Raw genomic sequence first — 27,908 nt, forward strand, 5'->3', positions numbered from 1 at the left:
TCATTGGCCAGCCAAGAGAGCTGAACAGCGGGGATAGTAAATGACTTGTACAAGGTCATACATCACATGTGATGCAGAGCTGAAGGTGGATCCCAAAGGATCTGGCTTCCAAGAGTGAGTTTGACACAGCTGGGCCAGTTCTCTGCACTGAACACACCAGGAGGCACGGGGAGAGCAGCCTCATATCAGTCACACTGGGCAAAGACCAAAGTCAGCACCTCTGAGCCATTCCCAGTTTCAGTAAAGCCACCACCAAGCCTCAGCATGGATGCTGCATATGCTGTCAGAGCAGAAGGGACAGAGCTGCTGCATCCCAACAAATCCAGCACACCCACCAGCTTGCTGGCCACCTTCCCTGGTGCCCAATGCTGAGCACCCTGCTGGTCAGCCAGCTCAAGGGGGAAGACCTGAAAAACAGGGACCACCCTCAAGAAAGACCCTGACCCAATCCATATGCATCCCTGGTGCTCTCTTGTCTTCTGAGGAAGGGCTCCACATGGGGAGAGCAACCCCTGCATCCCCCACCTTGGGCAGATGTGGGACAAACACTGAAACTGCTTTGGCCATGCCAAAGGGTCTCACTCTCATTTCTAACATCTATCTTTCCTGTCATGACAAGCTATGTAGCTGCTCAAATAGTAGGAAATTTGCATCTTCTTGAGGAGGCTTACAGAAGAGTCACTTCTAAGCATGAAGAAAAAGTATTTTCTTGATAATTTCACTTAAAGGAGTGAAAGAAAAAGTTGGTAAGAGTCCCTTAAAGTTGGCTTTATGATATTGAGAAAATTATACAGAGTGAATAGCTGAAGGCCTTAAAAACTGAAGTCATCTAGCTTAATATCTGAGACCAACTGAAAGGAGGAGACTGCTGGTAATGATAACAGAATAGAAAAAGGCCAAATAATCCCATTTAAAAAAAAAGAAAAGAAGTGCTTTATAGCAGTAGCATGTATGTTTTCAAGCAGAGCAAGGCTGCATCTATCAAAGATAAAACACAGTAGTAATTCAAATACAAGATGATAATAACTTATCTAAGTTTCATGTGCCAAAAGGGACTCAGAACCCTCTATCACTCCTTGCATCTCAAACTAGAAAAATAAGAACCACTGTTGAAGATAAAACCCCATGTAACAATCTAGAGCATTAGGGAAGATCAGTTTCCCATCAGAGACAAGTTTGTAGCACTGTAGCCAGGAGATTTTTTTCATTATAAATATGTTGAGATTTAGCTAACAAAGGGTTAAAATGCACCATTCTCTGAAGAAGCTGTTTCTATTCCATTAACTCCTCAAATACAAGGAGGTATTAATTATGCACACAATTTTGCACACAAGCCCATTGTTTGATTCAGGATCTCTACTTACACATAGATGAGGACTCACACCAATGCAGTGGGCACAGACACAGATCCCTTTGCACCACTCAGTCCTTGCAGCAAGACAAGACCTCACGGGAGCATTCTGGACTTAGATAGATTCAGCTAACCTCTGCTGAGGCTTCATTGGCTTCTTACAAACCTGTGTGAACTTTCAGATGTTATGATGGGCAAACCTTCAATATTTTTTGTGGCCTTGTTAACCCTAAACAAGGTGTGGAAGGTGGCAATAAGGAAATGAGCATTCAAGCAGTGATCCAGCCCAAAGACATCCAGAGTGCCAAGACCTTCAGAGCCATATCAGGTACACAAGAAATCAAGTGTGAGAGTGAAAGATCAAAGGTGTCTTACTTCTCTTAAAGGACAGGAACATCTGGGTTTCCAATTTTACATTGGAGGAAGGGGAACAAAGGAGAAAATCTGAAGCTGTGACTCTAGTGCAGGTATTTTTCCCAAGTCAGCAATAAAACCATGTTTAATCTAAAGCAATACAAGTACAGATTAACTGGTATTACTGCACACCATACAAAGAGAAAAGAGAGAGTGGCTTGCAGTCATTTCAGTGCAAGATAATGCAGCATTCTACCACATCATGTAGCACCAATAAGAACAATTAGCCACTGCCTTCTCATCACTCAGAATGAAGTTTAAAGCTAAATTTGCTACATGTTTAAGGATAAAAGAAAAGCAGGATTAAAAACTTTATCCATGCCATTTGTTCCATCAAAGATTAAGCTCTATAGGAAATTACTGCATACCTCTAAATTTATGCTACTACTTATGGATCAGCGTCTCAAGTCAAAATTTATCTTTTCTCAGCTACACACCTCTGGTCTTAGAAGGTAAAAGACACATTGCTTTGTGGAACTGTACAGAGCCTGAATGGGAAACCACAGCACAGCCCTACACAGGCACACACTTCCTTTAGAAACTGTGGGATTATTTTATTCTCTGGAAACACGTAACAGTATTCAAGTTTTACTTCTTGTGGTCCATTGTCCACATCACAACATCACCCTCAACACCCCAGATATCAGCAGCCTTGGCACCTAGACAGGGTCAGGACAGGAGACAGCTTGTGAACACCAGGGGCCATAGGCTCCCAAAGCTTGGCTAGAGCTTGCACTTGGATGCAATGCCAAGGGCACCCAGAAGAGCTTCTGCTGCTACATCAGCAGACGTAGCAAAGCTTCTGCTGCTACATCAGCAGCAAAAGACTGAAAAAATGAAACTCAGGCTCATTGCTCAATGGACTGGGGGATTTGATGGCATAGAGACACACAAGCCAATGCACCCAATGCCCTCTTTGCCTCAGACTCTACCAGTAACATCTCCCTGACTTCTGTGCTTAGATGCAAGGTTCAAGGAGGAGACACACTACCAGGAAGAACACCAGATTGAGTTGGGGATGACTTGAGAGAACTCATCCTATACCAGGACATGGGACCAGACATGTTGTGTTTGAGGGCCCTGAGAGAGATGGTAACTCAGGTAAGGAGTCCCCCTGACAGCTGAAAAAGATAAAAGTCACACCACATCCGAAACAAAAGAATTGAGCAGAGATATTTCTCTGTGCTACAGATGAAAAAGTCACAGCCTACACCCCTATTTCCAGTGTCCTGCAGTAGCTAAGATTGCCACAGACTACACTCATTCAACTTCACTGGAAGTTCACCCGCAAAATCCACATCCACCAAGCCACAGACATGAGGGCAAGAAGCCAACAATGGAGCAATCAGGAAAAAGGAAATCCCTTGCATCACAAAATTCATCTGTCTGAAACCATCTGGAAATTGACTCTTCAGGATATAAAGTTCACAGCATAGTTCCTAAAGAAATGCAAGCAAAAAAGATTCACAAGTTTCCTGGGCTTTGACCCAGAATAGACTTGAATATCCTTGTCTGGTTCTATATAGTTCAGAGGAAGATTTACGTGAGAGGTAAAAAGTTTCCATACTGAGACAGATAGCCCCTTCCTCATCCTTCTCCAACAATTCCTGCTTAATCTTCTAATTTCTAGAAGAATGAAATCCACTTGTTTCATATCTCTGGGGTGGCATGGTACAGAACAGAACTCTGTGAATCCAAAAATCAGGGACAAGATACAACAGCTACTCCCTTCAAACAGCACATTTAGAGGAATACCATGAGTGACTTGTCAGTCACCATGCAGTCCAGAAGCCTGGCATCCTGAAAGATCCCTGCTGGCATTTTGCAGATTCTAACATTTTTCTAGCATGAAAGATGTGGAGGATTCAGGGTGCAAGACTGATGATACCAGTCAAGTCCCACAATATCCTAACAGTCTCTTCCCACAGATTTTGGGAATTGGTAAAGGAAATTTATTTCCACCAGGAGAGAAATCCCTGCATGAATGAGTCCATTAGATTTAGTATGAAAATAAAGTCACTGGTTCTTTTACTTTTGTCCACAACCCCAACACAAACATAGTGTAGAAGTGATAGTCACTCCCTTGTTCTTCCCACAAGAAACAATCTTTGTCAGTCCTCATATGGACCAGAAAATAAAAAATATATGCTTTAAGTAGCTCAATATTTTTCTTGAAGACATCATCTGTTGATGGCAACCTATCACAATCGCTGCTACATGGAGGAGGGGGGAAAAGAATGTCAAAAAAGAAAAATACACTTAAAAATGAGACCATACTTCAGACTAAAGAAATGGGAGTGAATATAATGTGCTTTAACCAGCAGGCCTCACAGAGTGCCTGAGAGGGAACAGGACAGACTTGTCAGGTAACTTGCAGGGGTTAAAAAAAACTGCATCAAGAATTTCCTAACTACCAGTTATTCTTCCAGAGAAGATCAGCCTGGTTACTGTCAGGTCACAAATGTTCCAACACACACTCCTCTGGCAGCAGATGCTACCCTAAAGGTCTGAAAGAGTAGTCCAGTTTCCAGGCTTCCAGGGACTGACTCTGTCATGTTTTGAGATATTCCACCACACACTGTGATCAAATCCTACCCAAGAGACTTGCAGCTTTCCCCAAAAAGCTGTGGAATTTAAATTCTGTCTCTGCCATAACTTTAGGGGGAAGAGGTTAGTGATGTTCTTTTCTCCCTCACCCATTTTCTAGTCTTCTAAACTCACTCTGAACTTTTTTCTCCTGATCTCTTACTTCTGCATAAAGATCAAGCAAACATGTAAAAATGTCCAATTCAAAATATTTTTCATGGCCCATAAGAAAAAAAAAAGGGAGAGAAGCAGAAATTTTCAAGAAGAGAGTATTTCACGGGAGGATATTTGGAGGTTTTCAGTCCGTCTTGAATTTTAATTAACTCTCTAACAGCATATTTTAGTGTTAGGTAGTCTTCAAGAAAGGTTAAATAATGCAAAGTCCAAAGGGGTGTCTGCAAATTATCATTGTTGGGTATCTCTGGAAATAATATCCAGCATATCTGGAGAATTCATGCAACTTTTGGGCAATGAAAAGTAATTAATCTAGTTTTGTCTCTTTGATGCGCTGCTGTTTATTCGGTCTCTCAAGCACTCTTCATTGCAGTTTTGACTGGAGGTCAAAGAACTCATCAGCTCAAAGTGAGTTCCCCTTTCACACAATTCATCACCTGCACAGACACTGTGCACAGAGTGGCTCAAAGAACGGGCTCAGGTACAAACAGATCCACCGTGGTGTCAAACTGGCCAAGACAGCAGCCATGGACCACTCCACAGCGGCAGCTGTGCTGGGCTCTGAGGTTTGCAGATGCAAAGGCTGTACAAACCCCCCTCCAAGCTCACAGAGTAACCCAAATGGAGCATATCCATTTGCAGAATGGCACGCATCTTTTCCTCCCAGGTGTTTTGACAGCTCCATAACAGCCCAGTCCGATGAGCACACACCAGAACAGCCCGTCCCACCTCCCTCCACGTGCTGTTGTTCACACACAGGGCTTCTTCCTCACTGGGTCTAAATACACAACATGGGAGCTCCTGACGCACACGGCCTTTGTTCCTCCGTCACAGCATTAACTCATTAGCTGTAAATATGTGAAGTGCAGCTCGTAACATTGTTTCCCCTAAAACGCTTTCAAGCTTGTGTTTTATTTGAATGGCTTTTTACCAGCGGCTCCCGAATTAAGCAAGGAAGCCAGTCCAGCACATTCAAGGTCACTGTTTGCATGTCCGATTGCACTGATGGTTATAACTGTTGTGGTTTTCCACCTCGAGGGGGCAGGAAGCTAGAGGTCTTCTGGGTAATCAAATGCACATGTAGAAACAATAAAATACACCCATAAAATGATGAGTGCCAAGCTTATTAATGCAGACTGCCTTGCCAGAAATGGCAGCTAGCTCTAAGTGTTCTTAGACACCTTTTGCCTCTTTATTTTTTTGTTTCTTTTGGTAGTTTTGCTTTGCTTTTGGGTGGGCTTTTTTAAGCGCTCCAGGAGTCCAAACAATCAGTGTTCCTAGAAGCCACCAGAGCAGAAAGCAGAGAAAAAGACATCTGAAATTATTTTCAGTGTGTGAGCTGCAATCAGCATTCTTCACTCATTCCTGGAATATTGTGTTTAACACAATGACAGATGCATAATGAAGGCTACTCTTGGGTGTCATTTCTGCCTAACACTTGTTAAACAAAAGGTGTTACCAACAGATTATTCTGAACAAGAGATGTGCAAAACCAAGCAGAGAAAAGCACAGCAAAGCAGAGCATCTTTGCTGGCCAGTTCGCCCATTTCTCATGCAGCTGCTTTCCCAAAACACCATCTCATTGTTGCTGTCATTTGAAAATACACTTATAAATTATTATGATAAAGATATGCTCGCCTTTGAGGAGCTCAGGAGCCTAAGAAAAGAAACAACTGCAAATAAAAGGAGATAGGGGATTGCAAAGCAAGACCATGCTATTTGCTAGGTATTGGTGGGATTTACATGTGTCATCAGGTCCTCTTCTAGGCATCACAGAGCAAAATACATAACAAAGGACTTGAACACGAAGGTAGCCTTGGGAAGAAAACATTTAACATCCCACTCATCTCAAGAAGAATTTACTATCTGTGACCTCCCCTCAAAAACATTCCAAATATATTATAAAAGCCAAAAAACTAGAAAAGGTCTATTTTTTTTCTTTCTTGAGGATTGGGCTTTGCTGGTTTATTATTTTTCTTTGTGATCTGAAAGATACAAGGGTTGAACTTGAATGCATACCCAAAGCTCTTTGAAGAGATGAACACAAGTATGTATGAGCTACCCAAGGATGATTTCACTTCCCCACTGCTAAAACTGAACAAATTGTTCTAGAAGGACTCATCACAAGACAAAGGCTGCCCAAATTTCTATTTGCTTTTCCTTTTCTCTCCCAATGTACCCTCTCCTAAAAGAAAAATGAATGCTGAACATAGATTTTAAAAGGTAGGCAAAACACAATTTAGTTTTTCTGGCTGTGGTTTTATGTTATTCTAGAAAAATAGTTTTTTAAAAAGCATAACATCTTGAGACAGTTTTTGCCATCACCAAGATTGTCTTTACAAGATCCACAATAGGGTTTTCTGGTTCTAAATACCTGAAGAATACCAAACTATAGCCACTCAGCCTAGGTTATTTTATTATAAGGGTTTTTTTTCTTCCCTCCAACTTTTTCACCTCAGCAACTGTACACTCTGAAACTAGATTTAAACATAATTGTTTCCCCTCGTCCCAAACAAATGGAAAAAATAAATTATACCTGGAGATTATGCAATGACAGATAACCTTCAATGTTTTAACTATCAGGATCTAAGTCAGCCACATTAATTACTTCAGTCTCAGTGCAGCTTGGCAAAAAAAAACCAGTATGTGGCAAAAAAATCAGAACCTTCTAGATATTTAGTATATGCACTTATGAAGCCATTAATAATTAAAACATTTAGTTACTTTCCTGTATTAGCTTTAATGCTGAGCAGAGAATACTCAGGTGAGGATTTTAGGGGTTTACCTTGTTTCATGCGTCTTTTTTTTAACTCTTTAGTATTCTGCTTTAAGTTGTTCAGGATGGGTTTTTTTTCCCAGACTCCTAAGTGCACAGATATCCCTGATTGCCAGCAGAACTGTGTTGTCTAAGCAGTGATGAAAATGTTACCCACAGTTCTTAACATCCATTTAGAAAATCTGTCCAGTACACACAATGTGTTATTTATTTTCTAGATAGAAAAGTACAAGTACTACTTTAAGTTCACCACCTAAGCTTTGTTGACCCAAAAACGCACCAAAAAGCAAACCCCTGGCCATTCTTTGCATTAGGCACCACAAAGGATCTGATCTTTGCCTCAGCTGATGCACTCTCAAGTAAAAAAATTTGGAAAATATCCCTGATTTAATAGTACTTCATATACATATTGGGTTCCAAACCAGTTTTTTAGTTTGACCCAAAAGGAAACACATTGCTTTCCTCTGTTTCTGGGCACTTTCTCTCAAAAAAAGCAAAGAATGGGTTCACACAGGGATTCAAACACTGTTTGCAGACAGGAGGAGCTAAGGAGTAGTGATGCAGAGAGCAAACTTAAGCTTAGGATGCTTTGTGTCATGGGAGGTGATGATCAACCTAATTAAGAGCTTCACTGCAATTTCATGCACATGCAAATCTATCTGCCAGCTAGCATAGAAATTTACAGCACTGAATTCAAGTTGAGCTGAGAAAACCCTCTGCCAACCAGTAAAAAATTAGTCATGTGCCATCCTGAGCACACAGGACAATCGTAGTGCCCAGTCACCAGCAAATAAATGAACAGCAGCTCTAATATAGGGGCAGGGATGTTTTAAAGAGATGTGAGAGAAGGTACATGTAAAAATTAATTATGGGTTCTGGGCTTCTTTAAGGTCAACCTTGGCAGAATATTTTTCTAGGAGGAGAAGTCAGTTTGATTTTTGGAGCCTCTCATTTACTGAAACTTTAGACTTAAAAGAGAGATTGTTCCTGCCAGCTGCCAGAAAACCACATAGTAATAGATTCATAAAAGCCTTCTTCACATGCCTGAAATCACAGCTTTTAAATGGCTCAGGAGCCAGAGATTATAAAAGAATGCAGGCAGCACTCTTTAGGTGTGGTAGCCCCATTCAGCAAACACTGAGGAGGCTTTCCAAGCTTTTACACCCCTGCCTCAGCCTCCAATCCCACACTGGAGACTTTCTATGCTGTGGAAACCAGTACAGGGCTGGTAAAAGAAGAACCATAAACAAGTGCTTCCCAGTATTTTACTGCAGTCATCCTGCCAACAATGTTTTGAGAGCTTGGAGTGCTCTTTATTAATAACCTACCTGTTGGGTTAATTTCACCACCACACTGATAACTTATCTGTTTAACTTCAGTGCTTTAGCTGGTACTACACAAACCTCTGCCCCTTCTTCACTCTGTATTCCTCCTCAGCTTTCTATCTGTTTTTTCTAACAATCAGAGCAAACGTGCACTTGGCAGGCCCTTGACTCACAGGTCAAGATGATGAAAAACAAACGAGAGTGCATCTCAGAGAATTAAGTATGCTTGAGTACTCTGTGAATGAACACTTATACAGCAAGTTTATTACTCTTTTTTTAAATACTCAGCATTTCAAATATTGCATTGCACTGAAATCAGCAAGACTTCCACCTACAAAGAATTAAAACCTAAATACAAATTAACATAGAAAGAAAAGAAAAAATCTCTGAAAGCAAGACAGATTGTCTCACATAACTCCCTGGAAGAGCTCAGAAACTGAGTTTCTCAGAAGCCCCATCCTGGTGGCTGGGCTGCAGGGCTCCAAATTCTCCAGAACATGGGCTGCAACTCACTAGGCTGGCTCCAAACAAGATTTCCTTCATGACCATCCACCGCTAATGTCTTTTAGTTGCTTATGACATCTTTCATTCCATGCACTGCACTCTATTTTAAAAGGATGTGTCCCAGCCTTAGAGATAGTTCTGCTTGAGGCTAGCAAAAAAAGAGCAATTACTGTGGAGGCTGTCTCATGTTACACTTCATCAGAAGACTCCAGCACGATCCCTATTATTTATTGTTTGCATTGCCCTAGTACCTAGCAACCTCCACCATGTAGCAGTGTGGTTTTTTTTGCTTAAGCACTGCACACACACACAAAAAAAAGTCAATCTGACAGTAAAATTGCTTAAAAGGTCAGCTGTGCTCAAAGCAGATTACAGAACATCACTATCATTGCATGCCTGAAAGAACTGGTGCCTTTCAATAGGTGCCAATGGCCACCCAATTATTCAAAATAGGGAATCATAGCTATATGCACCATACCTTCTGCAGAGTTCATATTTCTCAGAACTCCCAACAAGTCTCCTGGCTAACAAGGAGACTTGTGTAGATGCATTTGTATTACACATTGGGTTAAGGAGAGATTTTCCAATCTAGAAACAGGGCATGCATTAACCATTGAAGTTTGCTCTTCAGGATTTATTTCCTCACCAGAGGTAACAAGCAATTCAAAAAGCATTTGGTTGTCAAGCTGTTCACAATACAGAATTGCTGCACTGGTTATTTTATGGTAATTGCATAGCAGAGATCTGGCGCCTTTCTTAAAAGGCCACTCCTGTTTCATGAGTAACAGGAACTGCTTGCTGCACACAAAACTGCAAATCCATTCCCTGGCTGGAGTTGTGAATGTTTAGAAAGACTTTTTTCTTGAAAGGTAAACATTTCCTATTTCATGAGAAAAATAAAAAGCTAACAAATATGAGGAAACATCAAGATAAATAAAGGTGAGAAGTGAAAAAATCCACACCTCCCATCCATCAAAGCCAAAGGCAGCAGCATAGTAACACTGCCAGGATACTATGAATTAAAAGACTTAAACTGGACCACTTGAAAACTGACTGATTCCAGCTCCTGCTTCATCACACAGAAGTAGCCAGCCAGTAATAGCTTGGCTATGCATTATTCCAGCAGGAGTGTTCCTCTCCATAAATTAACTATAGACACATCAATAGCTCAGTATTTCATAAGCCAAAGCAGTTTCAGCAATGAAATTCCTCATGCAGGAGGAAAAAGAAAAAAAAAAGATAAAAACAAAACAAACACAAATCCTGGCAACTGGCAATAAGGAAAAGCAGTTTCCTTCCACTTCAAGTGTGGACAGACTTCAACACAGAAAGTAAACAACTGCTCTAGGTTCCCATTACTGCTTTTCCTAATCTGATACACAATTGCTCTCCCAAGAGTCCAGAGAAGTTCAGAAACATACACACACATACAAAAAAAACCAAAAAATAAACAAACAAAAAAAACCCCACCAAAACCCTGAAAAATGCTGAAGGAAAAAGAAGAATTTCAAATTAAGACAGATACATACACAACGTTAAGAAAAATTAAGACATTGTTATTTCTTTGCTACTTCACCAACCAGAAGTGTAGAAGTTTGGAGGAGAGGCAATGGTATCTATTTTCTACCTATGCTTGGGGGACACCAAAATAATAGTGTTCTTATTATCAGTCACCAGGACTGTTCTGCATATTATTTTTGCTCCCCTTGCCCAGTTTCTTTGGGAACAGACAGCTGCCAACAAATTACCCATCAAAACCAAGGGCTTCCTTGACGATCTCAAGAAATCGATGAAGCATTAAATGCAAACAGCCACAGTAACACTCCTTGGTTTTTTCTGGTCAAGTCTCATTTAAAGACTTTCAAAGCTGCTACAGAGAGCAAGCGAATTCAGGTCTCATTCCACATCAGCTAGGGACAGTGCAACACATCTTCCACAGTCATGTGTGAAAACCACAGCAGGGACAGATGGGACACAGCTGGTACTTAAGGAGTAGACCTGAGGTCAGAGAAGCAGTTTCCATTGCAGCTACTCCTGATTAACTAACTGCTGTCAATCTGCTCCCTGTCAGCTGCTATAGAATATTCATATTTCTCATATCAACTTCTTGTTTTTAAGTTGTGGCTTTCAGAGTAATTGTCAAGGAGTTTTCTTACTGCTCTTCTGTTTAAAAGTGGTTCAGATGCACTTTTAATTGTGTTTAAAATGCTTGCTTGGTATTTCCAAAACCATCTACCAGTTTCTACTGATCCTGGTGCAGGCCCTCACAGAATCTGACAACAGCTCAAATCCAGCAAACTGATTTCAAAACCAAAATCTCACAGGCAAAGCTATATACAAATGTTGATGCAACTGTTCCAAGTGATTTTTGTCTGGCCCAGTTCCCTAAAGGTGGCATGAATTTTGACTAATAGTGTGTGCCAGGAATACAGGGCCATTCAGAGAACATTAACCCTGAAGATTTTATTTTCAGTACAAATGCATAAGCACGACTGCAACATTTTAAAAGGCAATCTAAAAGGATTAGGGTATGCAGAACTTAGCTTCAACAGCAGTGAAAAGCAATAACAATATAGCAGCATCTATACTTTTAAACCTCAACTTTCTAAAATTTACTATCTTCACATTGCCCAATGCACCTCCAGTCAATCTGTTGTCAACATCCTATTTTGCATTTCTTTGTGTGTTAGATTCAATTGTTCAACCTGAGTTCCTCCCAAAATCAAAGGATTTCTGCTGAATTCAATTTTGCATTCGGCAGAATGCTGCTGGCCAGAAACATCTCTGCAACACAGTGTCACAGTTGCTAACACCAAATGACGTTAAACAAACGGCAGCCCTCCACTGCCCAGCAATTAAAAATGATAAGAAGCCTGTGTTTTTCAGGACTCCTTTTCAAGTCTAACAGAAAGCTCTGGAATTGCCAGCCACTGGAGGTTTTTATGGCTTTGCTTTTTATGAATGCACAGCCGAGCAGGCGATAAGCGCTTTTGTGCACTTGGCTGGTGTTTGCCCACGATCACAACTGTTGATGGGGGTTTGCTGGTGTGAAAGATGCCAACAACACCCCAAGGACAGACTGGGACATTCCAGCACTTGTCAGAGAGGTGCCAATTTGCCCCTAAATCAAACATGCCACAGCAATGCTGATAACCGCTTTAGACGCGGGTGCCAGAGGAGAGAGCAGTCAGATTGTGTTATTTACCACATCTAGAACAAACAGCCTCCAACTTCTACTGAACTTGTGACTCAGGGGGTAAGAAGGCTAAAAACCTTATTTATGATAAGAGCTGTCAGCCAGTCCCTGACGCCACTGCACTCACACACATCCACGGGTGCTGAAAGCAAAGCGCTCTGAGGCACCACAGCAGTGCCAGGGGCAAACTCAGGAGCACAGAGTGGCTACCTACATGTATTGTCACTTCATCCTAGAGGCCAGAAACATTCCCAGAGCACTAGATGAGGTAAGGATGCACGAGGATCCCTGCTCTAGAAGGTCACACTACAGCACACAGCAGTGTCTCTCTCTACCCAGTTAGGGGCAGTCACAGCCTCTGCCAGGCTTTGGTCCCAATGCCAGCCAGGATTGTTGGTGCCCACTTGTGCTAAGGAGCCCTGTGCCAGCACAGGAACAACCCTGCACTGCTGCTGCTATGAGCTTTTGGGCCAGAACCAGCTCACACCCCACCAGCTGGGCCAAGTGCAGGGTTTGCACATGAATTCTGTCTATCTCCATGCTTAGCACAGCTTTATCCAGGCTGATCTAGCAGGCACAGCTCAGCTGTAATCCACATCTAGCAGCAGAAATGCATCCTTAAAAACTATCTGGATTAGTATCAAATTTGGTAGAGATATGAAGTGCAGAGATGGTTACAACCAGTAAATTTCATGGTTTCATTCAGGTCTCTGGGATGTTGATGGAGCTCATCTGGTCCACTCTTCTCTATAAAATGATACAAGGCAGCCAGTAGCATCGATCTGGAGGAGTTGTGAGGAAAAAATAAATTTACAGGTGGTCCTTCTTCCTGATTGTCTAGGTTATTTTCCTCCATTTCATTCCATGAATTCAAACTTATTTCAGCTCATTACTATAAAGCAGTCACTTTACACTTTGGGAAAGAAAGCACACATTGCCTGGCTTTCCCATGACTATTTATCTTCATTGCATTGCAATGGTAGTGTTGTTCCTAAAAAATATCCTGGTAAAAATGAAATGGTAAAAAACCATTTCATTCTTCCTTAAATTTATCACATGATACAGAAAAGTGAAGAAACTACTTTCATTACCACACCATATCCTAACTATGTAGGAAACCACTTATTCAAAGCTGAGTTCAATTTATAAATGACTTTTAAAATACATGCTCTAGAATACCAGTTTTATTTTACCAAGGTCGGTACCAATCTCAGTGGTGAAGCCAAATTTTATTCTGGTTAATCAATAGCTGCCTATGGGACACTTTGCTCCAACTGAGTTAATTTCTGCCCTCAGTTCCTGTCCAAAACTTGCACAAGTCTCCCATGGTATTTCACAGCCACTAAAATTCAACAAAATACAAAGTCTCTTCTACACACCAAAATGCCTGAGACACAAGGGAGGGTGGGGAGCAGGCAAAAAGAGGCACCATATGAAAAAATGTGACAACAAAGTCTGCTTCAAACCGACAGATGTGGTGTTTGAGGGGGATGGAGAGAGACTGCAATTCCAAAGAAAACACAGCACTTCACTTTAGCAATCAGACAGAAGCATCATCAGATTGCATTTGTTACAGGGAGGAGGAGGAAACTGAAGATGAAACACATGGCTGTGGGTTTTGACCACAGCTCACACTGACTGCTGGCACACATTGTATAAACAGACAGACTGATTTCCTCAAAGTACTGAGAAACAGTTTGATTACTTACCAAGTCACTTCCAGCAAAATTGCTCAAGAAAAGAATCCCATGGCATTTTGCATATATTATTTCAATAATATAATAATACAATATATAACATTGCATCTTTAATATATTACTATAATGTTAATAATTAATGATATAATAACAACAAACACAGACCATATACAGGTCAGCTTGTTTCCTGAAACAAGCACTGCTTCTTTCAAAAGAAAGGCACCTGACAGAAAACTTCCCTTGAAAGAGCAGACAGTCTCAGCAAAGGTTAACAGCTAGTATCAAAACCTGCTCAAATGTTATCTCCACTCTTTCATGTAAGAGGTACAAGCAGGTGGCCCTTTACTCCTACAGATACAATCCACTGAAAATTTCTAGAGATCAGGCTCTTTGCATAGTACATCACATTTTCACAGGCAGTTCAATTTCTCTATTTCAGTTTACAGTGAGACTTGATGAGTGTGTAATGTTTCCTATTAAAGCCACACAACAAAAGAATGCCACAGAGGACACCAAGAGATAACCTCAGTACTTGAAAACCAGAGTGCACTAAGCAATTAAGACACCCAAAAAGGGTCAGCATTAACACGGCACACCTACAGCCTTCCACATGCTGCAAAACCTGCAGGATTTCACAGGTCTGTTTTCTCCCTCTCTCTTGTAGTTTTTCTCTCATTTCCGTGGTTCAATTATGTAGCTGCCCAAGTAAGACCATGTCATAAAATTAAATAAAATCGACAGAGAGCTGTCATGAATGAACAGAACTATGAAGGCATACAATTGACACGACTGGGCAACACTCATCTGCCTGTGCCTGGCTTACTTTACATGCTGTTGAAACAGGATGCTCAGACACCTTAGTGCCAGGGTGCTGGATGACCTGCTGACACAGAAAACATCAAGTGAGCAGGTTTATTGTGTGTGAAGTGCTGAGATAACCAATTATCAATACTTTCCGGGTCACAGCCAAGATAACAGCATACAATCACATGAAGTTTACTCACACTACAATAAAGCAATACACCTTTAGTTATTTACTCATTGTCAGGTTTGACCACATTTTAATGTCTTCTAAGACAGGGGTGAAAAACAAATAGCTTCTACTAGATCTATTTAGGATGAATATTAGGGGGAAAAAATAGGACCTAATTTGCTGAAGTTCGTAAAGATCAGATAAAGCCACTGCACAGAATACAAACACCACTGATTCTTAACAGGGTCAGCAGAGGACATTCTCTACTTATTGAAGCCACAGGATGGAAGATCTTTGCTCTTGTCGCTTCGCCCATCTCCACCGCCCTGCACAAATAATTGGGCACAGGCATTTGAAGGGTGTAAGAATGAGATTAGCAGCAGAAACCATTTCCTGCATTCATTCTCCTTTGCTCTACTTGTCAACATCTATGCAAGAGATGAGGCACCTTCAACTGTGCTGCCCTGCAGCTTACTGTGAAAAAGAAGACTCTACACAATCCCAGCTCATTTTTAGATGACATGGGGAAGGGGATGGCTGCTGCAGGAACAAACACACTCTTTGACAGCAATTCCTTACTCTGAAGAAAGAAAATGCATTCAGCACAAGGACCTCAGCCTTTGTGGTACAAGGGATGAGCAAGAGCTGTGTAATCCTTGCCTCTGCTATTACACCTGGTGTCTTTGGAGAAAACCCAAGGAAATTACCTGGTGGGTGATTTACATTCTGTACTCAAACCATGACCCAATTTTCTGTACTATCCAAATAATTTAAAAGTGTGCAATATTAGCACTGCCATGAGAAAATATTGTAAAAAATGGAAACAATTTAAAATTATCCCTGAGGTATCAGGAATTCATCGTAGGTTTGCAGAGGAAACCAACAACTTCTGAGCACTGAATTTCTACACATCCAGGCCTGCCCAGTCTCCTTGTATCAGTCCCAGCTGTCTGACAGTGAGCAGCTTACTGCAAGGGTGACCATACTCAGGTCTAAACAGAGGGGATAAGCCTGTGTTCTTGCCCAGTCTAAAACACATAAGGAGGGACAGAGGGAAGACCACCAACTGTTAGAAATCTACAACAAAATTACTGGTGAGATGGTAAAAAACCTCAATACAAATGGTATGTGATTTAAGATATTTACTACAGACAAGAGACAGCAGTCACTTGGACAAAGTTCATACAGAATTAGCACCATAAGATGCTTAGTGTTAAAGAAAAAACCACCTTACTATAAATAAAATAATATTAAAATATTTCTAGACATCTGGTGCACAGTGCCTTGCAAGTAGTTTTAATTGCCCTAATTTTGAGGAGAAGTATATTTCCCTAATTTTGAGAGAAGTATATGCAAGTTTTTCCTCTTCACTAGCTGGTCCCTACCTTTCACCTTTACAAATTGCCCCCACTAGGAAGCAAATAGCTGTCCACATAGTTAAGTTAAACACACCATAATAACTTCTTAAGAACCAAACCAAATATTACTCCAACAAATGCATTATATTTCCTATTATTGTAAAAGAAAATGTATGCTCTATTTTTGGGGTAAGAGTAAAAATAATAGGTTATTATCAAGAGCACAATTTGTTAGCATAAACAAAGATTTTCTACTATTCTATGATCTTAGTTCACTAAAAAAAAGTATATTTCTCATTTGAAGTAAATACTAGTGTAGTTATGTAACAAAGCATTTACTTTTTAAAAGTAGATTGCAGAGGGATTTTATAGTTGAGAGTAAAAAAATCAGTTCTCTATTATAAATGGGACAAAACTGTTGTCAAATGAGGTCTCATAAGTCCTCTAGCATTAGCAGAACATATGTGAGATGGATGTTCCTAGTGAGAGCTTTAATATGAAATTCAAGGATCCACACCAATATTTGCAGAAGCAGAAGAAACTTAAAAGGATCCAGAAGCCCTGTCCCAGGTTTATTTTGACTTTGGCTGACATTTTTCATAAAATATTAAATCATCACAGTGATTGGGAAGAACAAGAGATAAAATAAAAATACCTGCAGTGGGCACTTTGCTAGGAATATCTAAAGGCCACTACAACAACCTACAGTATAATTTCCTATTGTGGGGAATTTATCGCTTTTAAAATGATAAAATCCCAAGGCTGCAGACTTGGTGCTTGATGTATTCCTTGCAAAAAGTACCAGACATTTTTTTTCTTAAACTCAAGAGGGATTCAGTCAATTTTGAGCAAATGTGTGCTCATTATCTCACACAACTGGAAGTTCTGACACTAAAGCAGTTTAGGGAAAAAAAAGCCTGGCTTTTGTCATGGTGGTTGTACTAAGCTTTATTAAAACACTAGCTTCCCTCGTGCCTATGTTTTATTGTAATGTTTCAGATGTCACATTTTTTGTTATAAATGTGGCTGTTAAAGAAGGGACTACCATTGAGGAAATGTGGGACAGTATTTTTGGGTTTCCTGGAGTTTTGTTGGTTTTTTGGGGGTTTTGATTGGGTTTTGGTGTTGTTTTTTTGATATTTTAAGCTACTTAACACTACACTTACAAAGGCCCTGCTTTGCACTGTGTGCAACTTCTTACAGCTGCTTGAACACAGAAAACAGCTATTATTTTACTATTCTGTACTACAAAGTAGGAAAAAAATGAAGAACAAAGTCGATATAGCCTCAAAAATTGGTCATGTCAGACAAGGGAAAAGCTCACACCAAGCACCTCTATAGTCCTTCAGGTATGCACAGCCTGGAAGCCAGAAAGACTCTTCATTGAGAGCAGCTTTAGAATTTTCTATTTAAAAAAAAAAAAAAACAAAACCACCACCACAAAAAACCACCACCACCACAAAACAACAACAAAAAAAACCTACCAAAAAAACCCCAAAAAACAACTACCTAAAAATGTACAATAAAATTAATATTAAATTTGATTACTAGAACATTGAATGCTCCTACTTATTATAAACAGAGATATAAATACACTCTCACATGCATACCTTCCTGGTAGGAGGTAAGAACTCCATACATCAACTACTCCTGTAGCAGAGCCTGGCAAATGCCTGTGCTCTCCCATTACCATGCCTGGTATTATAATGGTTCTCCCAGGCCATTATGCCAGATGAAGCATGACTGCATGAGGAGGCTGAGTACCCCACCTAAAAACTCACCAGCCTAGGCATTCTGCTGTAACTCAGCCTCCCCACCAGGTTTATTTGCATCTGGCAGCTCTCCAAGACATCTGAAACATGTTGGACCTCTCGTTGGAAGGCAGAAAAACACCTTGCCCCCAACAAGACACTATTTTCCATCTGGAACTGAATGAGCAAGTGTTCACAGCTTTTGTGCTCAGCCACTAATGCACATTAAACAATCTATTAACAGACCAAATTAATGAGGTAGTGCCAAGTTTGAAGTCAGCTAAGCCCTGTGCCTGTGCATAGCTCCCTGCAGCATATGTTGGCACCGTTGTTTGTAACACATCCAGCACTCAGGCATTTGGAGCTCAGCCTAATTAGTTCACTGCAACTGAATCTCAACTCTAGCCCTGATTCAGCTGCAATGGAAGTTTTGAAAGAGGCCTATCTACACAGCCTTGCATGTTTTTTCCCTGGCACTTGAGGAGCCAGGGCAAGGAAGTGTGCCAGAACTGCCCAACCAACCATTTGACAGAGACGCAGAAATGTGAATGCTGCACTCACTGTTTTTTTTTTTTTTTTTTTTTTTAAGATCATTCATGTGCAACTTTTAAAGGTAGGATAATTCTTTTCCTGGAGGAAAGCAAACATGAGAGAAGGACTGAAATGTCATACTGGAAGGATGATGGGAAAAGAGAGAAGGCCTATACTAGGAAAGCATGACCAAACTGAAAAAATGCATAACTCCTATGTGTGCATTTCACAGTTCTTTATTTCTCCACTGCACAAAACCTGTCTTCACTAAGCACTAGTTTTTGCCAGTTTACAGTCTTCTGCTTCAATTTGTTTTTAGAAAACCTAAACATCAATACAATTACAAAGTCTTTTTTCTCCCTACAAAACTTCCTTGACCCAATGAATTTTTTTCCAAGTAGCCAACCTCATCCCACTATGCATTTCAGAACAGAAATTGGATTTGCCCAATTATTGCTAGAGGTGCCTTCAAAAGGCATTTTAACTAGAAGATACCTAGATTTTCACCTTCCTTCCCCTTCAACAATCAATACATTTCCACAATAATTTTCATGATGCAGCAACCACTGAATGCAACAAATAATGCAAAGACAGTGATTTCATCAAAGTGGCTTCCAGGCATTATCTACAAGTGTTGGCATTGAGAGGATTTGGTTTCTCATACTGCTTTTATTTCTGATGACTGTCAATTACTAGGTAAACATGGATTTATTTATTTTTTTAGTCAATTACACAGTTATTTTTATCTGCATTTCTTAACCTAAGAACTTCTACTGTCCCACTTGGAGAGAGAAATGGGGTCCCCTTCTGATCTGTAACTAGACTGACACTTGAGCTCCTCATGGCACAAACTCGGACTGCTCTCAGCCACAAGACAACCAGACAGCCCACAGCAGAAATGAAACTTCTGACTGGTTATAATCTGGGAAAACAGGGCAAGAGGAGGCAACTCTGTACTGGCCGATCCAGAAAACACGATGTCAATCACATGTTCCCAAAGAAGCACTATTGTAGCGCAATATTGTTGATTGTTGTCATCTTATTGCAAAAGTTCCACACCTTCTCAGTGATTTCTCATGTGCAGCTCCTCACAGCACTGACTCCTTCACAGCACAGCCAACAAACCCCAACTCTCTCCTCACCCAGCTACCCCACTCTTTTGTAGCACTCGTCTTATTGGACACAGCCGTGGCCTATTAAGAGCAGACCTGTTCCTAATCTTTGGTGATCAGTACAGCTGCAACTCCTCAGGTGTGAGGCTACCTTCTGCACTATTTTCTTACATTCTATCCCCCCCACACAATATTGTGGCTAAGGGGCTGCACTGCAGCATGCAGAGAGTACAGAGGGAACCACAAAACCCTTTAGCCACTTCTCAGCCTCGCCTGCCTCCAAAGAGCCCAAGCTTCAACATCAGGCTGATCAGCAAACAGGGGTGCCTCTGCAGCAGCAACTCCTAAACATGAGCACACCTTCTTATGTGGGGCAGGCAAATGGTCTTCCCTCCTCTCTGGGAATACTTAAAGTCAGCTTTCCAATGCCTTTTCCTCTCAGGTAAAACTTTACCAAGCACATTGATAGATATATATAGTGTCAGGTTGCAAAGGTGTCTGCTCTGCTGCAAATTGGCCTCAACTAAACTACCTCGATCATGATGAGCCAAAATAAGTTAAATCTGGGTCTTCCTGCTATTGACAGCAGGGAATATGACCCTGATCAAGTCAGATTTCTTTCTTTCCACTTGGAAAAACAGTGCTTACCTTGGAGGATTTATGTCCCCTTTTTTTTAAACAGAAGTAATAAGTCTGGAAGTCTGATTTCAATCCACAAAAATCTCTAAACATACAAATGTTCATATCAAAACCACAGCATTTCAGTTTGCAACATTCTTCAGTCTGAAAGAAAAGTCACATGTGAGCACACGCACACACTAATTGCTTTATGAATCTTTTTTCCTCTTCAGCATTTTACACAAGTATGAACCAGTAGGTTTGCAAGTACGTTTGCAGCAAGTCTGGAAACATGGCAAAAATGGGATTGTAAGGCTTTTCCTTCACAATGTAATGTATGTAAGGAGCACGTTGTAAACACTGCATTGCCTTTAATAACTGACTACTGTGAGTCCTCTTTCAGGCAACTGGAATATTCTATCTACCCTCACTCCCTATCTCTGTGTGCACACACACGCAGCCATGCTGCTCAGAGTCTGCCTGTTTCCACAGACCAGTTTTCCAAACCCCAGCCACTGGCCAGTCCAAGCTTATGTAAACAGCTTGGGATTCGAACAAACTCAATGACAATCATCGCTGATTAAACCAAACTTATACAAAGGCAAAGTAAATTGAACCAGGTACAGGCATGCAAAGATAAGATAGAAGCTGATTATCTTGCATGGCAACAAAGGAGAGGTGCCACAATAGAACAAACCAATGGTCCATCAGTTTCCAAATTGTTCCCTCTGGTTACAGCGAACACTTCAAAGAACACAGGGAGTCAACAATGCCAGCACTCATTTGCCACACCAAGAACAAGAGAAATCAGTTCATAATTTCAGTTTCTTCAGGCATATTTTAAGACGTTTATTTTAAAATTAAGAGGGTGAGAAGAACATCTTCTGTTGAGCACCTAAACCTAAAATAATTCTTTTTAACATCTGACAACTTCACTTACTCTGTAAAGTCATTTCCAACTGTGGGACAGTACCCAAGAGTTTCAGCAGGCCACTATGAGGGCAGTTTCTTTTTCCACCTCTCCTCATAGAGGCTGAAAACTTGATTTGTTCAGGCTGCAGAACATGTCACCTCTCACAGCTGCCCTCTCAAGGTGCACTGCTATGATAAGTGTGATAAGATGCCCTAGCCTGGAAGGTCACTGAGAACAGTGGCACTCAGTCATTCCCTTGCTCTGACAGCCAAGGCAGATTTGGTGGCCCTGGCAGGACATTGCCATCCATACAGCCAAGCTCTTGCTTGCAAAGTCTGAGTCTCCAAGCAACCACCAACTGTGTTTGCAGAAGCCATGCATGTAGATCCTCAGACACCAAGCACAATTTACTTGTCCTGGTAAAATCAGGTATATGTACACCATATGCTTCATCTATTTACATGAAATTTATTACAAAATCAAAACAAGTCAAGTAGTTGAACTAAGAGGTTCTATCATCTCCACAAGTAAATTTAGGCAGGTTTTTTGAGTTAATTAATTACTGGTTGATTAGCCATTCTTTCTCCCCACAGAGGCTATTTCCTCAGCCTTCAAAAATCAAGTATAATGAGGCACAATAATTCATTCCCTATTCTGCTCAGTTTGGTTTAAGCAAAAAAGAAAATTTCTTAGAAAAGACCTGTCTAGGGCTAAATTGATTTAATCAGAGACTGGAGTGTCAAATTGCCCTGGAGGCAGAAAATATCAACAAGAGATTTTGCATAGTGGAAAACAGGTATTTCTGACACCTTTTGAAAGAAATAATTCAGAAGAAAACAGGTCATGGCCTGACCTGTACAAGACAGCCAGATTCCATCCTTTAAGTCAAGGGTACACAAGGGGCTTTGCTACTCACCAGAACAAGCAGCAATCAAAATAATATGAAACAAACAAAACAACCTAGAATCTATGGATTAAAGCTTGGTGTCCAACTTCCCTTTTCTAAACAATATAATACAAAACCGAGGAATATCAATCCTGAGTATCAGTTCTTAGCCATTAGTATTCTACATACCACTGACTAAGATTCCTGAGCAGGAAAAGGGTGTGACAGGCAATCAGTAGATGTAGCTCTTATCGCTTGATAAACAGTGTTTTAACAACCAGCCAGAGATACAGGTCCAAAGTAATACATGGGCCATTCTAGGAGTTATTTCTAACTGTAATAATTACAGCATATAATTAAGAATACAGCCACACACTCCACACCTCACAGAAAACAGAAAATTAAGCCTCCTGTGGTTGTTGCTCCCATCACTGGGCTAGATCTTGGCCAGGGCTCTCTACTCAGCTTAAGTCTTTATGCCCTGATTTAACACCACTCCCGTTTCCTCTCCTTCCCCTCTAAACATTTAGGACAGTGACAGAGACCTCCCAGGCAGCCGAAAGCCCCCGGAATAGAGCAGGAGGCAGACTGCAGAGGGAGTCAAGAAGTCAACAGGCAAAATGAGTTCAGTTTCTTAAACTCGTTTGGGCAGGAGAGACTAACACCAGGGTCCTTGCACACCCCACGGCAAAACCAGGCTTAGGATTCTATGAATGACTGTTTGTATGCTGACAATAGAACAATCAAGTACTTCCTCCAGTGGGAAAGGAGCACATGCACTCCTCTGTGTGTGCCTGATGACTCCAAGTCCTTTCCAGCTCTGCACCTCATCCCTTGTATCCAGCTGTCTGCACAAAGCAGGTCCTGTGCCTCCTCCCAAGGAGCCGCTGGTGCCCAGCAGCTTCTCTGAATCAGACAAATCTGCCTCAGCAGTTAATTTTTGCAACAATTCATCTGCCAATGCTCAGTACCTGGCTGGCAGGGGTTGTACTCCAAGCAGAGCATTCCTTTGCACAGCAGAAAGTTGTGCTTTGGGAGCTCAGAAAGAGCTGGACAAGTATGGACCAGAGACCAGTAATTTACACCGTGATTTAATGGGCATAAAAAGCTTATGTACTAAAAAAAAAAAGTTGGGCTGAGAACAGTAAAGCCTCAATTCCCTCTGCTGGTGGGAATCAGAGTTAGGCTGCCTAAATGGTACTTGCAGATTGCCTTGTGAGAAACGTACAAGGGTGTCAGTACCCTCTTCTGTCTCTTCAGTGCCGTAAGGAATTTGAACAATGCTTGGTAAAAGGCTTGAGAATATTTACGGCCACTGTCATTCGTCATTGCATCAGAAGAGTTCTGGAAAGAAGGGAAATGCTGGGGCTAAGCTAATGCTTACACCATGGGTGTGTGTGGAGGGGGGAAACACGTAATGACTTACACAAATTACAGAACCTTAATTCTTGTGCAAACAGGATTAATCCACACTGCAAATACTTACAAAAAAAACCCCCAAAAAACACCCCAGTTAAAAGTCAGGCTAGAACCTTAAGTAGTGAAAGGACTATAAGCTTAGTTTTTGTTTTTCAGAGTTTTCCTAGACTTGCTGTTAAGATTTAGAGAAGATTACTTAAGATATTGAAAAGAGTTTGCTGCACCATCCAAACATAATTTGAGACACCTGGAAGGTCAGAAACCATACAAGATAGCTACCTAAAACTCCTGGTTAGGGGGAGGAACAAAAAAAAAGGGGGGGGGGGGGCGCTCCAATTCCCAAAAGTGTTTTACATTGTTCAACGACAGCTATTAGGCACTTCATAATTACAGTCATTACTCATTTTCTCATCTCATGGCATTATCATGAGGCTAAAGAGAATGGAGCCCACAATTATCTCAGCAGTTGTACCCAGTCATCTCCCAATTACATACACTCAGATGACAGCTGTTTCCCCTCCACTAAAATAAAGTTGGTACCACTTAACCTGTCGACCTAAACACTCCAGAATGCTCAAGTGTGGAACAGAAGCACAAAATCCTGAACTGACTTTACATAACAGTTACTTAGAAATAGAACTTAAAATCACAATACAGTAACAAAGTAATAAAAACTGACTTTGGTGTCTTTTGTCACAGGATTTTGACCACACAATATCTTTCACTCTAGCTGTTGGAATAAGCATGTATACATGTAATGGATATACACACATACATATATGTTTGTACATGAATACAATAAACACACACCACATTCCTACCTGACCTTCTCACCTACATTTAACACGCGCCAATTGCCCAAGGGCCACACAAGCCTTCAGCAACACCTCGATGGAAAAGCTGATACCTCACAGAGACACCTGTTGGGATGCTCGTGCTCCACAGACCTGCTGGCTGGCTTTGACACTGCACTCTACAGATAGCACTACGAAGCAAATTTCAACCTACCTGCGGCTCAACAGCACCCTCCGAACACCACCTCCTTCCCATCGTAAAGGATAGCACAAGGCGGTAGAGCCGGGGCAACAAAAGAGGCAAGGAAAACGAGCATCACCTGTTTCTCATCCTCTTCTGACAAGACTACAGCACAGATAATTGATAGCACCTGTTCAATAGCACCTGTTTAATTAGAAACTGCTGCTATGCAGTGAGCATCGGCATCATACAGGTGTCACTGCTTGAAATCAGGAGCCATGCATCAAAAAAGTAATAAAGAATGGGTAATAGTGCTACCTACTTCATTTCTACGATCAGTATGAACAAGGCTCCCTAGGCAGCCTTCTGAAGAAAATTGCCTGAAACCAGTTCCTGCACTATCTGATAAATACACCCAAGGGCTCCTGAACCGAGATACAGCATTTCTCTTAACTAAAAAGGCAAACTTTCCCCTGGAGGGTGATTTTTGTTCTACCTCACACCTGCGGGGCAAAGAAAACAAAAAAAAAAAACACTCCACCCAGAGCCCAAAGGACCGTATCTGCACGATGTGTAAGCCCGGAGCACCGGGCAGGTCTGGGAGGCTCCGTGCCCGAGAAGCCTCCGGGGAGGGGACTCGGCAGCAGGGCCGCTCAGGGCACGGCCGGGGCAGCGCTGCAGCGCCGGTAACGGGAGCGCGGAGCAGGTGCCCGGCGGCAGCGGGGCGCTACTCACACGGTGAAGTGGTACACGAAGCACTTCCATCCCGTGGGCCGCTCCAAGAAGTTGTAGACCCTGCCCTGGACGCTGCTGCGGCTCAGCAGGGGCTTGCGGAGGCTGTAGATGGAGACGCGGGGGTCCAGGCTGACGGGGGGCCGCGGGCAGTCGGCGCTCACCACCAGCACCTCGCTCCGCAGGCGCGGCGCCCGCTCCCGCTCCGGCGCGGGGCCGCATCCCGCGGGCGCCTGCCCGCCCTGCGCGGCCGCCAGCGGGGCGTAGTGGGCGTTCGGGGCGCTCTCGGCCAGCTCCAGCGCCGCCAGCTTCTTGCCGGGCGTCATGCTGCCTCTCCTGGGCAGCGACAGCCGGCCCAGGCTGCGGCCCTTGGGCTCGCCCGGCGGGGAGCTGGAGGACATGGCTGGGGCGGCGCGGCGGTGCCCCGGGAGCTGCGGGCAGCGCCGGGCGCCCCGTCCCGCCGCAGACACCGCTGGCCCGGCCCCCGCGGGGCGGCTCCGGCCGGGAAAGGTGCGGGGAAGCGGGGGCGGGCCCGGCGCAGTCCCGGTGCGGCCCGGCGGGAGGCGCTGCCCGTGACAGCCGCTCCCCCTGCCCGGCACCGGCCGGAGCATCCCCGGGCTGCGCTCGGAAGTGTCGCTGTCCTCATTGCTGAGCTTCGCCTGTAGCACCTGTGCCTGTCACCGCTATGGCTGCGCGCAGGTGGCCTCTCACCTGTGCGAGGAGCTGCCAGGGCAGAGAGCAGCGAGCAGCCTTCCAGCAATCCAGAAGCCCAGCAGACTTTTCCTGCCTTCTCGGCCACTCCGGTGTTCCCCAGAACTGTGGCATTGGGTGGCTTGAGCTCCTGGGGTACAACCCCTTACTTCAGATTTAGGTCCTCCAAGGCCTTCTGCACCTGGTGCTCCACTCCTTTTTTGCAGAATTTCAGCACCTGGGAGCAGCAGAGCTCTGCCAGAGTTTGGATCCTGGAGTAGGCTCTTTCTAAAATGAGTAACAAGAACTATGAGCCCAAACAACAGGTCTTGCAGTCCTTTGTGTTATTGTAACCAAAGGGAGTGAATAGCTGAAGAACTGGGAAAACAGTAGAACTCAGCAAACACAGTCCTGCAGAACTGCATCCTCTACAAGCTGGGTCCCTCACCAGCATCATTCTGGCTTTTGTGGAAAGTTGCACATGTTTGGCCATTGAGACCAGGTCATTTTGAGGGCCTGGATAACTTTCCTGTGTGGTGGAGTTAGTTACACCTCCCATAACTGTGGTGTGGATTGATTTGTCGTGACTTTGGTGCACCAATTAGTTAACAATTTCTATTCCCAGAGTGAAGGGAAAGGTGCTCTTTGATCTGGACTGGTGGGTTTTTCCTTCCAGCTCAAAATAGAACAGCACTAGTAAGAGCTATGTTGAGTTCATGGTTGATACTGGTACCCGGACAAGAATGTTACAGGGAGATAAGGTGCTAAATAAAGTTAAAAGAAAACAACGCTACTAATTGCAGCTCCATTCAAATGTCAGGCTGCACAAATTGTAGGGGAGAATTGTAGGGGAACTGGGCAAGATCCTCCACCAGAGTAAACAAGAAAAACCGGTGGGCTCTTGTACTTATTTACACCCCTGAGGGATCTGGCTCCATCTTAGGAATACAAAACCAGAAGTGTTAAAATGAGACTTTGAAAAACTTGTTTCTAAACCAACAACATCCTAACCAGGTTTTCCCCCCCTCCACCAGAGCATGAAGAACAAATCAGCTTAATAAAAACAGCATTTCAAAGGAAAAATTTCCTGCATCAGGTCAAAATAGAGCCTGATCCTTCTATTCTGAGGAACTGTTCTTTCTTGAAACAAGCCTGCAAGAAAAATGGCTAATGGAAGAAAGAATGTCACCACTACCCTTGAAGGCTCACTGTTTGAGGGTCAGCCTGATAAAGGCTTGATATTAAAGCTAACAAATGTGTTTCTTTATGTAAGTGTTCTACTTTGTTTTATAGACCAACATAACATTGTCAGGGTTATACAAAGCCTTATCCTGGAGCCAGCTGCAAAATATAACACACAGAGTTCAGCCAAACGAGAGGCTGTGTGTTCATACAAAAATGATGTTTTTCTTCATAAAACTTGTCAAAATCTTTAAAAAATATTATGGCATAGTGTTGTTACTTATCCACTGATTAACAAAGCAGAGAATAGAATCTTCACTCTATCTGAACCTAGGAAAATGGGATTTCTGTATTGCTTATGCAGTGTCCTTGCAAGAGAAAAGTTAGGGGGTATTACATACGTAAATGGCTGAACAGGGAGGAAAATTGGGAAGATCTAAATTTGATCTTCAGTGGTCAGTGAGAAATTGTTCCAAAGAACCAAAATTTGTTTCAATAAATTTTTTACTTTAAAAGAAAAAAAAATCTCAAATATATTCCACAGCCTAATATATTGAATTGTTTTTCAGGACAGAAATACTTTCATAAGGTTTTAGGTTGGAATTCCAATACTGGCTAAATATTTCAAAGAATTGTCACAAATAAAGGAATTTTAAAGTATTTAAAATTAGGATTTAGGTAATATTTAAAGACCTTTTCCCAGAGTCAAGGAATTAATCAAAATCTACATTTTAAGTGTGTTGCT

At 42.2% G+C, this 27,908-nt stretch overlaps 1 protein-coding gene across 1 annotated transcript in view; it reads right to left on the reverse strand.

The window, feature by feature from the left end:
- Positions 1-25,692, reverse strand: part of KCNQ1 (potassium voltage-gated channel subfamily Q member 1) — a 328,778-nt gene extending 303,086 nt beyond the window's left edge. The window contains exon 1 of the mRNA XM_066552168.1: positions 25,295-25,692. Within this exon, the coding sequence (XP_066408265.1) occupies positions 25,295-25,692 (398 nt within the window). The remainder of the gene's footprint in view (positions 1-25,294) is intronic.
- Between the last annotated feature and the right edge of the window lie 2,216 nt (positions 25,693-27,908).

Source organism: Molothrus aeneus, chromosome 6 (assembly GCF_037042795.1).
Source record: "Molothrus aeneus isolate 106 chromosome 6, BPBGC_Maene_1.0, whole genome shotgun sequence".
NCBI classification, from domain to species: Eukaryota; Metazoa; Chordata; class Aves; order Passeriformes; family Icteridae; genus Molothrus; species Molothrus aeneus.